Source organism: Cervus elaphus, chromosome 30, assembly GCF_910594005.1.
Source record: "Cervus elaphus chromosome 30, mCerEla1.1, whole genome shotgun sequence".
Taxonomy (NCBI): Eukaryota; Metazoa; Chordata; class Mammalia; order Artiodactyla; family Cervidae; genus Cervus; species Cervus elaphus.
In genome coordinates this window covers 26,674,482-26,689,532 of record NC_057844.1, presented here as the reverse complement: position 1 = coordinate 26,689,532, position 15,051 = coordinate 26,674,482, and the positions used below count along the sequence as shown (strand labels likewise).

Genomic DNA, 15,051 nt, shown 5'->3' with positions numbered 1-15,051 from the left:
AAGAAATTTATTCATAATTTTTTAGATATCAGCATAACATTTTTATTATTTTGCATACCTGAATTTAGTTCTCTTTTATTCTAGTAGAAATCAAGGGACCTTTTGAGCTGCCTTTTATAATTTTCAAGTCTCCCACATAACTGCGAAGTTCTATTTTTTTATGGTTTGTCATTTTAATTATTGTGGTAAAAGTCAAACCTGGTGTTTGTTCATTCTTTAAACAGGGTGATTAAACTTGTCATCTTTATACTTACATGTTAGATTCTGATACTGTGACAATAGGTTAAGAAAATTTGAAATTACATGAACTTTTAGGGTCTATGACAACAATGTATAATTTTTCTAAGTATGATGTAGCTGACTGATACTATGTTCCTTTCAATTGCTACATTGTATTTTGATTAAGGGCTTTAGTCTAGCTGGCTTTTTAAATAATTTGATTTTCTTATCAGGTGTAATTTCAGTAGAATTATTTAATTAATTAAAATTATTTTATTTTTAAGAGCTATTAGATTACCTTTTAGTAAAATAAATTTTATTACAATGTGTTGATTGCAGATTATCTTTATAATATAAATAACACTTAATAAATAATTATTTTTAACCTCATAATAGATGATTCTTTCTCAGCCTTTATATAGATTTACATTTAAATTAGAATAGAATGTATATTTTTAATGTAGACACTTAAGGCATTTTAAATTTATTTTAATGCTTTGTTAATATTCTGTACTAGGTTCAGCTTTCCCTATACACTTATTTGTCTGCTGAATTTATTGGAACTGCTACCATTTACACTACCATACGCAGAGTAGGAACAGTATTACAGCTTATGCATACACTAAAATATTACTACTGGGTCATTAATCCTGCTGACAGTAGTGGCATTACACCCAAAGGTTTAGGTAAGTACAATATTTACCTATGTAAATTGTGCATGGTGATGAAATTGGGAAAGAAATTCGATGAAGAAACATTGGGAAAACTTTGATTTGAGGGGGAAAAGGGAATTTATTAAGTTAATAGAAGTAGGGAACTGTATCCATGTAAGATGTGATGTTATAATTTATCAATGAATAGTAATATATTGTAATTTAAAAAAAATAATTTTCCCCCAAATCTGACATTAGTAAGCAATTTGAAATTGCCAAAATCTGAAACTTTATATTCTCTGTTGTTGAAATTATACAGAATTACTATGAATTTGTATTATAATTGCAATATATATAACTTAAATTTTAACTTAAATAATAATAATTAGGGAGTTTTTTTTTTTTTATTTCTGTTTTATTCTAGATGGTCCCCGGCCATCACAAAAAGAAATTATATCACTGCGGGCATTTATGTTACTTTTCCTGAAACAGCTTATACTAAAGGTAAAACAGCTTTACATAATTCATAATTGCAGTATATTAAGTGAAAAGAGTTTCTCCCAGAGTTTAAACCAATATTGTAAAATCGGTAATAACTACCTTCAATTCATGAATTACTTTCAGTATTCTATAAATCTTAGTATTAACTCTTGTTGAACTTCACTTTGCATTAAACTTTGTGTTAAATATTCTCTGAAAGCCTCCATACTGAGGGATGTAGCAAAAATGGACGAGGAACATGTGTGTGAAAATTGAGCTTGAAGATTTTATTCTAGAAAATGATCTGTGTTTCTGTTTGAGAAGTCTTATGTTATATATTTTATAACAGTAGGATTTTTAAAAGATTAAAATACATAGAACATAAAGGTAAAATACACAGTAATTGATATTGTAAAGTCTTACTATAATTTGTATTGTTTTAAGAAAAGAATATGGGATTAGAAAATAGTGATTGAATATACTTAGATGAAGAAAATATAGTAATTTTTGATAGTGAATTCAATCAAATACTAGCAATTTTAGACAAATAAATATACTTTTCTGAGTATTTACTTATTTAACTTGATTTGATATAGCCTATGGGTTATGAAGTATCTGAGTATTATAATTAAAGAATCATTACTTTTAAGTAGTTTATATTTTATTTTAAAATGATTAATTTGATGTACGTCTTTAATTAAAGTTTTAATTTTAGATTTAAATTAAATATATATATATTTTAAATTAGGATCGAGGGGTCAAGGAAGATGAACTTCAGAGTATATTAAATTACCTGCTTACAATGCATGAGGTAGGATATGGTCTGGGTCTTGCATTTTAACAATTTTATTCAATGCATTAAAAAACATTTATAATTGAATAAATATCAATGATCCTTATTATGCAGGATGAAAATATTCATGATGTGTTACAGTTACTAGTGGCTTTAATGTCAGAACACCCAGCATCAATGATACCAGCATTTGATCAAAGAAATGGAATAAGGTATGAATATAATATAAGTATCATTAGTAGAGTTTAATTGAGTACAGATATGCTTCCCAGAATAATCCTATTCAATTAACTTTTGAGTATATATAGAAAAATCTTACACGTAAGGGAATAGATCGAGAAAGCTGTCATTAATCTTCATAATACTCAGGAAACTGATGAAATGTATAGAAAATAGGTCTCAAGTCTCAAAAAAGAGTCATTATATTGTTGCTGTAGTAAAGACATCTCAAGTAGTTGAAAGAGCAAATTTTTTGACAAAAAGACCAGAGGGCATGGTATATTTCAGCTAAAGAGAGCTCTAGAAAATTCTGTGAGCTTAGACTCAAGAGGTAGAGAGAGGCCAGGTTGAGAGATCCATTTAATGGTAAGAACTTTAAATTTTTTCTGTTGGTGAAGAAAACTAAAGAATTCTGAATATAGAAATGATTTGCTGATTTCTATTTTTCCAAGGAGCAATGTGGAAAATGAGTTGGAAAGGGATAAAACTAATGTAGCAAGACCAGTAGAGAGATTATTTTATTCATAAGTACTAGGGATGATGAGCTAGGACAACGGCAGTGTGATGGGAAGCTGGGGATGAAATGTTTTTGAATAAGAATTCAAACTGAAGAATTTGAAAACTTGAGTTATGTTGATTGTAAAGTTATTGTGTAGATATGAGTAAAACAGTTTCTTGGATAGTATGCTTAAGTACTTTAAACCTATAACCTAGCCTCTTAGGGATTCTCTCATTTTTCTGGAATCTGAGTTATTTGTATAAATAAGAAATCTAGGTTATGCCTCATGTAACTCAGTGAGCTTTCACAGATTATAAAAAGAGTATGGAAATAATATATTAATAAACTGTCAAGAGACTATATTATTAGTGCTTCTTTTACTTGGTCATTTATAACAGCAAATAACAACTTTATAATCTTGAAGGATTTCCTTTTCAAGTTAAAGAAGCCATCACTTTTTTTCTATGTGAATATCCAGCTTGTGACATCACTCTTACCATTGAGTTTACAATCCATGGGGTTGCTAATCTATTTGAATAATAGGATTATACATTTCATTAGTAACAACTACAAGTATATTTTACTGTGAGGTTGAACTCTATGAAATTGCTGAAACTTAAGTGATTTTACCAAATAATAGCAATTTCATATGGAACAATCATGTTTCTCATAGTTGATACCAGCTGAACATGTCACACTGTTTGTTACCAGTATGTTAAAAATAATCACAAAGATGAAAAATTTGCTGCTTTCGTTTTTCATTTTAAAAAGAATGTGGAGAATGTAGGTTCTGGTTTAAAATACGGAAAAAATAGACAGATATAAAATTTTAACTTCTGTACCCTAGAAAATAGGACCTAAAGGGTAACAGTTATGTATGGGGAAATTTTTGATTAATTATAATTCATACATGCTAAGAAGTGAACACAAAGATTGCACTTAATACTGATAATATTAAACTGGGCTTAAAGAAAACCTTGTGGTAATACAACACTGAACTGAGCATCAAAAAATGTAATATTTTTGTATCTCAAAATCTTTAAAGAATAGACAGTTTCTTTTTTACATCATTTTCTGGCTGAATATAATAGGCTAGAGCAAATTAACTAGAATTCACCTAACTATCTTATTATATTGTAAGTAAACAGTCATTAACTGAATCATTAGTAAATTTCCTATTCATTCTTCATATTATTTTTTAAATAACAGTTTGGTTCTAAAAAAAATCCTATGTAGCATAGATGTCTGATGGCCTTAGATCTTTCATGTTTCAAATGTTAAATCATAATTTCTGTTGATCTCAGGTGTATTTATACCTTTTTGTCCCTTAAATTTATTCCTAAAGAATAGGAATTCTGTGGAGTTTCTGATTCCATATTTGAGTAGAGTCACATTTTTATGCTGTGAGGTTTTACTTTTGATTTCAAGATTATTTTTGCTATTGAGTGTTCTTTTTATGATTCCCTGAATATTTCTCTTTTTTTTTTTTTTGACATGTATAACTTTTCTATGGGCTTCCCAGTTGACTCAGTGGTAAAGAATCCACCTGCCAGTGCATCTGATGCAGGTTCGATCCCTGGGTCAGAAAGATCCACTGAAGTAGGAAGTGGCAACTCACTCCAGTGTTCTTTTCTGGGAAATCTCATGGACAGAGGAACCTGGCAGGCTGCATACAGTCCATGGGGTCACAAGAGAGTTGGACATGACTTAGTGACTAAAACGACAATGATAAAATAATAACGTTTCTGTTCTCATACTTGTCTTTTTTACTGATATTGGTCCTTAATAATTCTGAAAGTATATTGCAGTGTAAATTTGCATTCATTTAAGAACTTGAATGGCAAGAACTGGAGTGGCAACCCACTCCAGTATTTTTGCCTAGAGAATCCTATGGACAGATGAACCTGGCAGGCTACAGTCCATGGGGTCGCAAAGAGTCAGACACAACTGAATGACTAACACTAATGATTTGAGGCTTTTCTAAAACTATCTTCTGAAGGAAGTAATCACTCTTCTCATCATCTGTTCTTCAGTAGAGTAATAAGACAGTATTAGCAACAATATATTATTTGGTTTTTTAATAGTATAAGCTACTGTTAAACAGAAAATAGATGTTATTAACTTTCAGTTATTTGTTTTTCTCTGTTACTGTCCCTGAAATGATAGGAAAATTTTACTTTGCAAACAGTCAGGTCAGACAGAACTGAGCAACTAAGTATGCACACACCTTACAGAAAAAAATAATTATTTTTTGGAAAAAAATGAGATAAAATTTCTGAAGTACATATAAATATTATTTGAAGTGACTGTAAGTTAGGTCATGTGTTAGTTTGTTGTAGAACACATTTGCGTAGGAACCAAGAATTGAAATTCTTTGAAGAAACAAGTTTGCTTTTTGTGCTGCTCCCTATGTAGCTGCTTTATTCTTCTGTATATAGATTCACCTTTGTGAACAGAGCAAGGCTGTCCTACAGTTTCTGTTCTGAATCATTTCCTAATTCAAGAGCCCAACAAAGATTAGCTATTGTTTCTCAGAACTTATTCCAAATTTTCAGAAAAGAAAAATAATTGAGCAGGTATGTACTCCCATGGTCCAATTAGCCATAACCAGGAAAAAAAGGTCATTAAGTACAAATGTCAGGGGAAATTCTAATAGAAGAAGAAATGTGGCTTAACTTAGCATTAATCTTAAAATTGAAAATTATATTTAGTGTGCTGGGAGGCATTACTTACGAACAACCAATTGCTTTGTCCTTTTGAGTATGTATTTGAAGTTCAAATATAAAGAAAACTAATATGCTAGTTTTCAACTTTTTTCAAAGAATTTAAAATTCTGAGATATTTTATGTTTTATACATTTATAATTTCCTTGTAAAGTATACGGTGCTTATATTTTTAATATTCAGAAGTGCTCAAAAGATCATTTATTTCTATATATTTTAGGGTAATCTACAAATTATTGGCCTCTAAAAGTGAAAGTATTTGGGTTCAAGCTCTGAAGGTTCTGGGATATTTTCTGAAGCATTTAGGTCACAAGTAAGTTGATGTTCTCCATAATGAATTATAGAAATATCTACTGAAATTGTGTTTTTACTGGTTTAGTAACACATAAATTTGATTGGAATGATGTTACAATGAAAAGTAATAACTTCTTGTGGTAAAAGGAAAAACATTTTATAAAAGAATGTTTTTTTAACAGTAGTTTATCACACTTAAGTAATTTACTTTATTCCTGTTGTATGCTGGAAAGAAAATATTATTCTTTTAAGGATAACGTAATATATTTCATCAAATAAAATAAAGGACATGGGGATATGATTTTAATGAAAGCTTTCTTGACACAGGCAAATATGTATATTGAGGTTTTGCTGACAGCTAAGTCAATATTTAATATCTGTTTGTATTATTTTCTAATTTTGAGGCTTATTGTGATTTGAAGATCCTACAGTATTCCTTTTTTCCCCAAAGTCCAGAGTTTAGATACCTTTAAAAATCATTTGCTGAGAAGAAAAAGCACAAGCAAAAATCACTTGCTGACATAATGAATGTTTTTCATACTATGTGGTCCTGTGCACGAATAGTCTTGTATAAATCCATTTTATATACAAATGAGCCCAAATACTGCCATTTAGTAATGATGGGTAGGGTTCCTCTCAGAAGTTTTGAATTGCTAATTTTTTTTGGTATTTTGAATTGTGGAGAGTGATCAATAACTAATGAAAATTTCACAACATTCAGATAAGCCATGTCTAACATGCTAAATAGTCTAGAAAAGTAAATATTATTTTCATTTTGGTACCAAATCAGTAGTTAAGAGAGAATAGTGATATTACAGATCTAGAGGGTAGTTCAACAAAGCCAGGATTGTAGAAAAGAGTAATGTGTACTTGAGGAACTGTAAGTTGACTAGGTGATAGAATACCAGGAGTGAGAGCATATTCAGTTTTAACTTGAAGAGATATGGCTCACTCATTTAACTTTGGTTAAGTATAGGAAACTGATTGGGAATAATTAATAAAGGCTTCTTCCCTATATGCAACCTCTTAAAAATTGTCAAGAAACACATATTTTAAAACATAGAAATGTAGAAAAGATAAGCAGAACTAACCAGTACATGAAGAATAGTCACTGGAAAATATTGCCATGAAGTACACAATAAATATAGTTAAAAATTTTACCATAACTTTAAAAAGTAAGAAAGAATATCTTGTGAGAAAGGGAAGCTCCAAAGCAGAATTTCACGAAGTTAAAAGAAATGATGGAATAACTTTGAAATGTTGAATCATGAGCTAACAAAATTTTGAAACAAATTGGAAGGAAAAACTGTCAAACAAAAATGAAATTGGAAGATGCTCAAGGAAGACAACTCTGTGAATAGCACAGTAAGGTATACAGAAGATAAAAATGAAAACAAAGCAAATAATGTGCATGGATGAATATAAAAGAGTTCAGAAGGATTAAAGAGGAAATGATTGATACAGAAGGCATAGAAATTCCAGAAACATAAATGTCATAAATAGAGTTTCCAAATAAGAAAAGCAGAACAATGTAACTAAACAAGTGTTTTTAAAGCTATAATTCAGTGAACTTCTAATATAGATCTTGCCACCTTATTAAAAGATATATGCTGTGTACCAGGAAAATTTCTCTTGAAATGGTCTGTAGGAAAGTATACTATTAGATTTAAATATGTTTGTTTTTTTTTAAGTCCTCTTTTCAACATTCACAAGTTAAAGGAAAAAAAAAAAATTACTCTGGGCTTAGGCTTCTCTATGACAACCATCAGTAGAAAATGTAAAGCAGTAACCATAAGGTACTCAAGTAAAGAAAATGGAAGCCAAAGTATCCTTTACATAAAAGTGTGCTGCCAAACAATTTTTAACCGTGTAAGGAACTGTTTTTCTGAATAATTCTTGAAAAAATTACTGGGGGTTAAGTTCAGCCAATTAGGACTGACTGGACAGACTGCAGCCAAGTACTATTGATGAACACTGAATTAATTTAATAGTAAAACTAAGACTAAAACAAATGTTTGAATTAGAGGTTAACAGACGGGAATTTCCTTTTTGTATGCCCTAATAAGGTAGAAATTGTACTGTTATAATGAATTGAGAAAGGTCTAGGGAAAGGAAGAAAGTAGACAAAGTTCAGAGAGTCAAAGTATACCCATGTAAGCTGACAGTAGAAATGTAGGCCTATTGAATAAAATTTGATGCTTTAGGAGAGAGGAAAATTTGAGTAAATATGCTGATTTTATCATTGCCTATCATTGGGAAATACATGAACTGCCTAAACACATAAAGGACTTCTTATTCCTTTATAACAACAAAGATGAGCAGTTAAAACTGTAATGCTCATCAAGACTTCCCTGGTAGTCCAGTGGTTGAGACCCTGTGCTTCCAATGCAGGGGCACAGGTTTGATCCCTAGTTGGGAAACTGAGATCCCAAATGCCATGCAGCCAAGAAAAAGAAAAGAAAAAATGAAAACAAGAAAACTGTAATGCTGTCAATATATTAAAAAATACTGTATAAATAAAACTGAGAACAATGCATATAATGGATGTTTTTAAAATTCAAGAAGCATAAAATGTGGCATATGCATACTAAGTCCTTTCAATCATGTCCGACTCTTTGTGACCCCATGGACCACAGCCCACCAGGCGCCTCTGACGATGAGAGTCTCTAGGCAAGAATTAAGGTGTGGGTTGCCATGCCATCTTCCAGGGGATCTTCCTGATCCAGGAATCGAATCCACATATCTTAAAGTCTCTTGCATTGGTAGCATGTTCTTTACCACTAGTGCTACCTGGGAAACCCAAAACTGTAATACATAAATACAAATGAAAAATTAAGGAATCATGATCTTATTATTGGACAAGTTAGAATCCAAGCCAAAAAACAATAAGCAATATAAATAAAGATACTTTATAATATTAAAAGTTGAAACTTTCATGAAACAGAAACGACAGAAGAAATAATCACTGATAATTTAAAACATTGAAACAAACTCTAATTCACCCCAGTCCATAAAAAGGCAAAAGGGAGAGTAATGTAAATAATAACATAAATCTAATTAATATAGTTTGAAGTCGGTACCATATTAATAAAGACTGTAACTCAAAGTGCTCATGGAACATGAATGAAAATTTGACATGGTGTGAAAGTGAAAGTATTAGTCGCTCAGTCATGTCCAACTCTTTGCCACCCCATCCACTGTAGTTGGCCAGGCTTCTCTGTCCATGCAATTCTCTAGGCAAGAATACTGGAGTGGGTTGCCATCCCTTTTCCAGGGGTCTTACCAACCCAAGAACCAAACCCGGGTCTCCTTCATTGCAGGCAGATTCTTTGCCATCTGAGCCACCCGGGAGGCCAGACATGGTAGGGTATAGTAGGCATCAGAAAAAAATCCAAAACGGAGAGACAAAACATTCAAGATTTTCTTGTTAAAATGCAACAAAATTGAAAATAGGAATAAAATAGAAAAAAACAAAGTTTCTTCTTTTTAGACATTTAAAATTTATTAAACAACTTTTGTGTCAAAGAGAAGGTACATTAAAATTGCAGAATTTTAAGAAAACAACTTCAAAACCCCATTGAATACAGCTAAAGAAGTGCTTGGGAGAAGGAACTGGCAACTCACTCCAGTATTCTTGCCTGGAGAATCCCGTGAACAGAGGAACCAGGAGGGCTGCTGTCCATAGGGTCGCCCAGAGTTGTACACGACTAAAGCAACTTAGCATGCATGCATGCATTGGAAAAGGAAATGGCAACCCACTCCAGTATTCTTGCCTGGAGAATCCTAGGGTCAGAGGAGCCTGGTGGGCTGCCATCTATGGGGTCGCACAGAGTCGGACACAACTGAAGCAACTTAGCAGCAGCAGCAAAGAAGTTCTTAGAGGAATATCATAGCTATGGAACAGCAGAAAAGAAATACAGAATAAAATAATTAAAGTATAAATGTTAGATAAGGAATTACAATAAAGGGAAATAATAAATTAGAAAGTAGTAATTAAAGATTTAAAAGACATAATCAAAAAAAAGATACTCATTTAAAAATCTGATTTTAAAAAATTGTAATAAAGATGGCTAGCTAACCATTAAGCAACTGAAGAAAGGGCAAACATAATGAATGTACAAAATCAGTGATAATTTTCTTAAATAGTATAGAAACTGAGGAAGTTAAAAGAATCTTACATGATGAGCTTTGTCTAGAAATTGATAAGACAACACAGTAGAAAAATAGGCAAGGATATATGTAAGTGAACAATTTATAGAGGCAAATACATGTGGCACATCAATATTTGAAAGGAGGTGAATTCTACCTCTAGTAGAATATATATATGTAATTCTACCTGTAGTAAGGGAGATATAATCTAAAACTAAGCACATTGTTCATGTAATAACTGGATAGAAATCTCAAAATTCAGCATCCTTCTCTGTTAGCAAGGTCATGGGAAGAGCAAGCATCTTACACATTGCTAACTAGAGCATAAACTAGTATAACCCCATATGGAGTGCACTTTATTTTCATCGATGTCTGTCAAAATTACAAATACATGTACTTTTTAACCTAACAACTCATCAGTTGCAGGCATGTGAAATGATAGCTATTCAGAGTTATTCATTTTTTCTTTGTTTATAATAGTAAATGTTAGGAGAAATCTTTTTTTTTTTTTTCTTTTTTTTTTATTAGTTGGAGGCTAATTACTTCACAACATTTCAGTGGGTTTTGTCATACATTGATATGAATCAGCCATAGATTTACACGTATTCCCCATCCCGATCCCCCCTCCCATCTCCCTCTCCACCCGATTCCTCTGGGTCTTCCCAGTGCACCAGGCCCGAGCACTTGTCTCATGCATCCCACCTGGGCTGGTGATCTGTTTCACCATAGATAGTATACATGCTGTTCTTTTGAAATATCCCGCCCTCACCTTCTCCCACAGAGTTCAAAAGTCTGTTCTGTACATCTGTGTCTCTTTTCCTGTTTTGCATATAGGGTTATCATTACCATCTTTCTAAATTCCATATATATGTGTTAGTATGCTGTAATGTTCTTTATCTTTCTGGCTTACTTCACTCTGTATAAGGGGCTCCAGTTTGATCCATCTCATTAGGACTGATTCAAATGAATTCTTTTTAATGGCTGAGTAATATTCCATGGTGTATATGTACCACAGCTTCCTTATCCATTCATCTGCTGATGGGCATCTAGGTTGCTTCCATATCCTGGCTATTATAAACAGTGCTGCAATGAACATTGGGGTGCACGTGTCTCTTTCAGATCTGGTTTCCTCAGTGTGTATGCCCAGAAGTGGGATTGCTGGGTCATATGGCAATTCTAATTCCAGTTTTTAAAGAAATCTCCACACTGTTTTCCATAGCGGCTGTACTAGTTTGCATTCCCACCAGCATTGTAAGAGGGTTCCCTTTTCTCCACACCCTCTCCAGCATTTATTGCTTGTAGACTTTTGGATAGCAGCCATCCTGACTGGCGTGTAATGGTATCTCATTGTGGTTTTGATTTGCATTTCTCTAATAATGAGTGATGTTGAGCATCTTTTCATGTGTTTGTTAGCCATCTGTATGTCTTCTTTGGAGAAATGTCTGTTTAGTTCTTTGGCCCATTTTTTGATTGGGTCATTTATTTTTCTGGAATTGAGCTGCAGGAGTTGCTTGTATATTTTTGAGATTAATCCTTTGTCTGTTTCTTCATTTGCCATTATTTTCTCCCAATCTGAGGGCTGTCTTTTCACCTTACTTATAGTTTCCTTTGTAGTGCAAAAGCTTTTAATTTTAATTAGGTCCCATTTGTTTAGTTTTGCTTTTATTTCCAATATGCTGGGAGGTGGGTCATAGAGGATCTTGCTGTGATTTATGTTGGAGAGTGTTTTGCCTATGTTCTCCTCTAGGAGTTTTATAGTTTCTGGTCTTACATTTAGATCTTTAATCCATTTTGAGTTTATTTTTGTGTATGGTGTTAGAAAGTGTTCTAGTTTCATTCTTTGACAAGTGGTTGACCAGTTTTCCCAGCACCACTTGTTAAAGAGGTTGTCTTTTTTCCATTGTATATCCTTGCCTCCTTTGTCAAAGATAAGGTGTCCATAGGTTCGTGGATTTATCTCTGGGCTTTCTATTCTGTTCCATTGGTCTATATTTCTGTCTTTGTGCCAGTACCACACTGTCTTGATGACTGTGGCTTTGTAGTAGAGTCTGAAGTCAGGCAGGTTGATTCCTCCAGTTCCATTCTTCTTTCTCAAGATTACTTTGGCTATTCGAGGTTTTTTGTATTTCCATACAAATTGTGAAATTCTTTGGTCTAGTTCTGTGAAAAATACCGTTGGTAGCTTGATAGGGATTGCATTGAATCTATATATTGCTTTGGGTAGAATAGCCATTTTGACAATATTGATTCTTCCAATCCGTGAACACGGGATGTTTCTCCATCTGTTTGTGTCCTCTTTGATTTCTTTCATCAGTGTTTTATAGTTTTCTATGTATAGGTCTTTTGTTTCTTTAGGTAGATATACTCCTAAGTATTTTATTCTTTTTGTTGCAATGGTGAATGGTATTGTTTCCTTAATTTCTCTTTCTGTTTTTTCATTGTTAGTATATAGGAATGCAAGGGATTTCTGTGTGTTAATTTTATATCTTGCAACTTTACTATATTCATTGATTAGCTCTAGTAATTTTCTGGTAGAGTCTTTAGGGTTTTCTATGTAGAGGATCATGTCATCTGCAAACAGTGAGAGTTTCACTTCTTCTTTTCCTATGTGGATTCCTTTTACTTCTCTTTCTGCTCTGATTGCTGTGGCCAAAACTTCCAACACTATGTTGAACAGTAGTGGTGAGAGTGGGCACCCTTGTCTTGTTCCTGATTTCAGGGGAAATGCTTTCAATTTTTCACCATTGAGGGTGATGCTTGCTGTGGGTTTGTCATATATAGCTTTTATTATGTTGAGGTATGTTCCTTCTATTCCTGCTTTTTGGAGAGTTTTAATCATAAATGAGTGTTGAATTTTGTCAAAGGCTTTCTCTGCATCTATTGAGATAATCATATGGTTTTTATCTTTCAATTTGTTAATGTGGTGTATTACATTGATTGATTTGCAGATATTAAAGAATCCTTGCATTCCTGGGATAAAGCCCACTTGGTTATGGTGTATGATTTTTTTAATATGTTGTTGGATTCTGTTTGCTAGAATTTTGTTAAGGATTTTTGCATCTATGTTCATCAGTGATATTGGCCTGTAGTTTTCTTTTTTTGTGGCATCTTTGTCTGGTTTTGGAATTAGGGTGATGGTGGCCTCATAGAATGAGTTTGGAAGCTTACCTTCATCTGCAATTTTCTGGAAGAGTTTGAGTAAGATAGGTGTTAGCTCTTCTCTAAATTTTTGGTAGAGTTCAGCTGTGAAGCCATCTGGTCCTGGGCTTTTGTTTGCTGGAAGATTTTTGATTACAGTTTCGATTTCCTTGCTTGTGATGGGTCTGTTAAGATCTTCTATTTCTTCCTGGTTCAGTTTTGGAAAGTTATACTTTTCTAAGAATTTGTCCATTTCATCCAAGTTGTCCATTTTATTGGCATAGAGCTGCTGGTAGTAGTCTCTTATGATCCTTTGTATTTCAGTGTTGTCTGTTGTGATCTCTCCATTTTCATTTCTAATTTTGTTAATTTGGTTCTTCTCTCTTTGTTTCTTAATGAGTCTTGCTAATGGTTTGTCAATTTTGTTTATTTTTTCAAAAAACTAGCTTTTAGCTTTGTTGATTTTTGCTATGGTCTCTTTAGTTTCTTTTGCATTTATTTCTGCCCTGATTTTTAAGATTTCTTTCCTTCTGCTAACCCTGGGGTTCTTCATTTCTTCCTTCTCTAATTGCTTTAGGTGTAGAGTTAGGTTATTTGTTTGGCTTTTTTCTTGTTTCTTGATGTAAGCCTGTAATGCTATGAACCTTCCCCTTAGCACTGCTTTTACAGTGTCCCATAGGTTTTGGGTTGTTGTGTTTTCATTTTCATTCATTTCTATACATATTTTGATTTCTTTTTTGATTTCTTCTATGATTTGTTGGTTATTCAGAAGCGTGTTATTTAACCTCCATATGTTTGAATTTTTAAGAATTTTTTTCCTGTAATTTAGATCTAATCTTACTGCACTGTGGTCAGTAAAGATGACTGGAATGATTTCAATTTTTTTGAATTTTCCAAGACCAGATTTATGGCCCAGGATGTGATCTATTCTGGAGAAGGTTCCGTGTGCACTTGAGAAAAAGGTGAAGTTGATTGTTTTGGGGTGAAATGTCCTATAGATATCAGTTAGGTCTAGCTGGTCCATTGTGTCATTTAAGGTTTGTGTTTCCTTGTTAATTTTCTGTTTAGTTGATCTATCCATAGTTGTGAGTGGGGTATTAAAGTCTCCCACTATTATTGTGTTACTCTTAATTTCCTCTTTCATACTCGTTAGTGTTTGCCGTACATATTGCGGTTCTGCTATGTTGGGTGCATATATATTTATAATTGTTATATCTTCTTCTTGGATTGATCCTTTGATCATTATGTAGTGTCCTTCTTTGTCTCTTTTCACATCCTTTATTTGAAAGTCTATTTTATCTGATATGAGTATTGCGACTCCTGCTTTCTTTTGGTCTCCGTTTGCATGAAATATTTTTTTCCAGCCCTTCACTTTTAGTCTGTATGTGTCTCTTGTTTTGAGGTGGGTCTCTTGTAGACAGCATATATAGGGGTCTTGTTTTTGTATCCATTCAGCCAATCTTTGTCTTTCGGTTGGGGCATTCAACCCATTTACATTTAGGGTAATTATTGATAGGTGTGGTCCCGTTGGCATTTACTTTTTGTTTTGGGTTCACGTTTATACAGCCTTTCTGCATTTCCTGTCTAGAGAAGATCCTTTAGCATTTGTTGAAGAGCTGGTTTGGTGGTGCTGAATTCTCTCAGCTTCTGCTTATCTGTAAAACTTTTGAATTCTCCTTCATATCTGAATGAGATCCTTGCTGGATACAGTAATCTAGGTTGTAGGTTATTCTCTTTCATTACTTTCAGTACATCCTGCCATTCCCTTCTGGCCTGGAGGGTTTCTATTGATAGATCAGCTGTTATCCTTATGGCAATCCCTTTGTGTGTTATTTGTTGTTTCTCCCTTGCTGCTTTTAATATTTGTTCTTTGTGTTTGATCTT

At 32.9% G+C, this 15,051-nt stretch overlaps 1 protein-coding gene across 10 annotated transcripts in view; it reads left to right on the top strand.

Moving 5' to 3' along the window:
* The window catches only part of NBEA (neurobeachin), a 646,246-nt gene that overhangs the window by 173,247 nt on the left and 457,948 nt on the right, over window positions 1-15,051 (top strand). For 9 of the 10 annotated variants that reach the window (XM_043891767.1, XM_043891768.1, XM_043891760.1 and 6 more), the window contains 5 exons: window positions 737-905; window positions 1,297-1,376; window positions 2,101-2,163; window positions 2,260-2,357; window positions 5,807-5,899. In XM_043891767.1, coding sequence (XP_043747702.1) covers window positions 737-905; window positions 1,297-1,376; window positions 2,101-2,163; window positions 2,260-2,357; window positions 5,807-5,899 — 503 coding nt within the window. The remainder of the gene's footprint in view (window positions 1-736; window positions 906-1,296; window positions 1,377-2,100; window positions 2,164-2,259; window positions 2,358-5,806; window positions 5,900-15,051) is intronic. The other variant, XM_043891765.1, reaches the window with a different exon arrangement.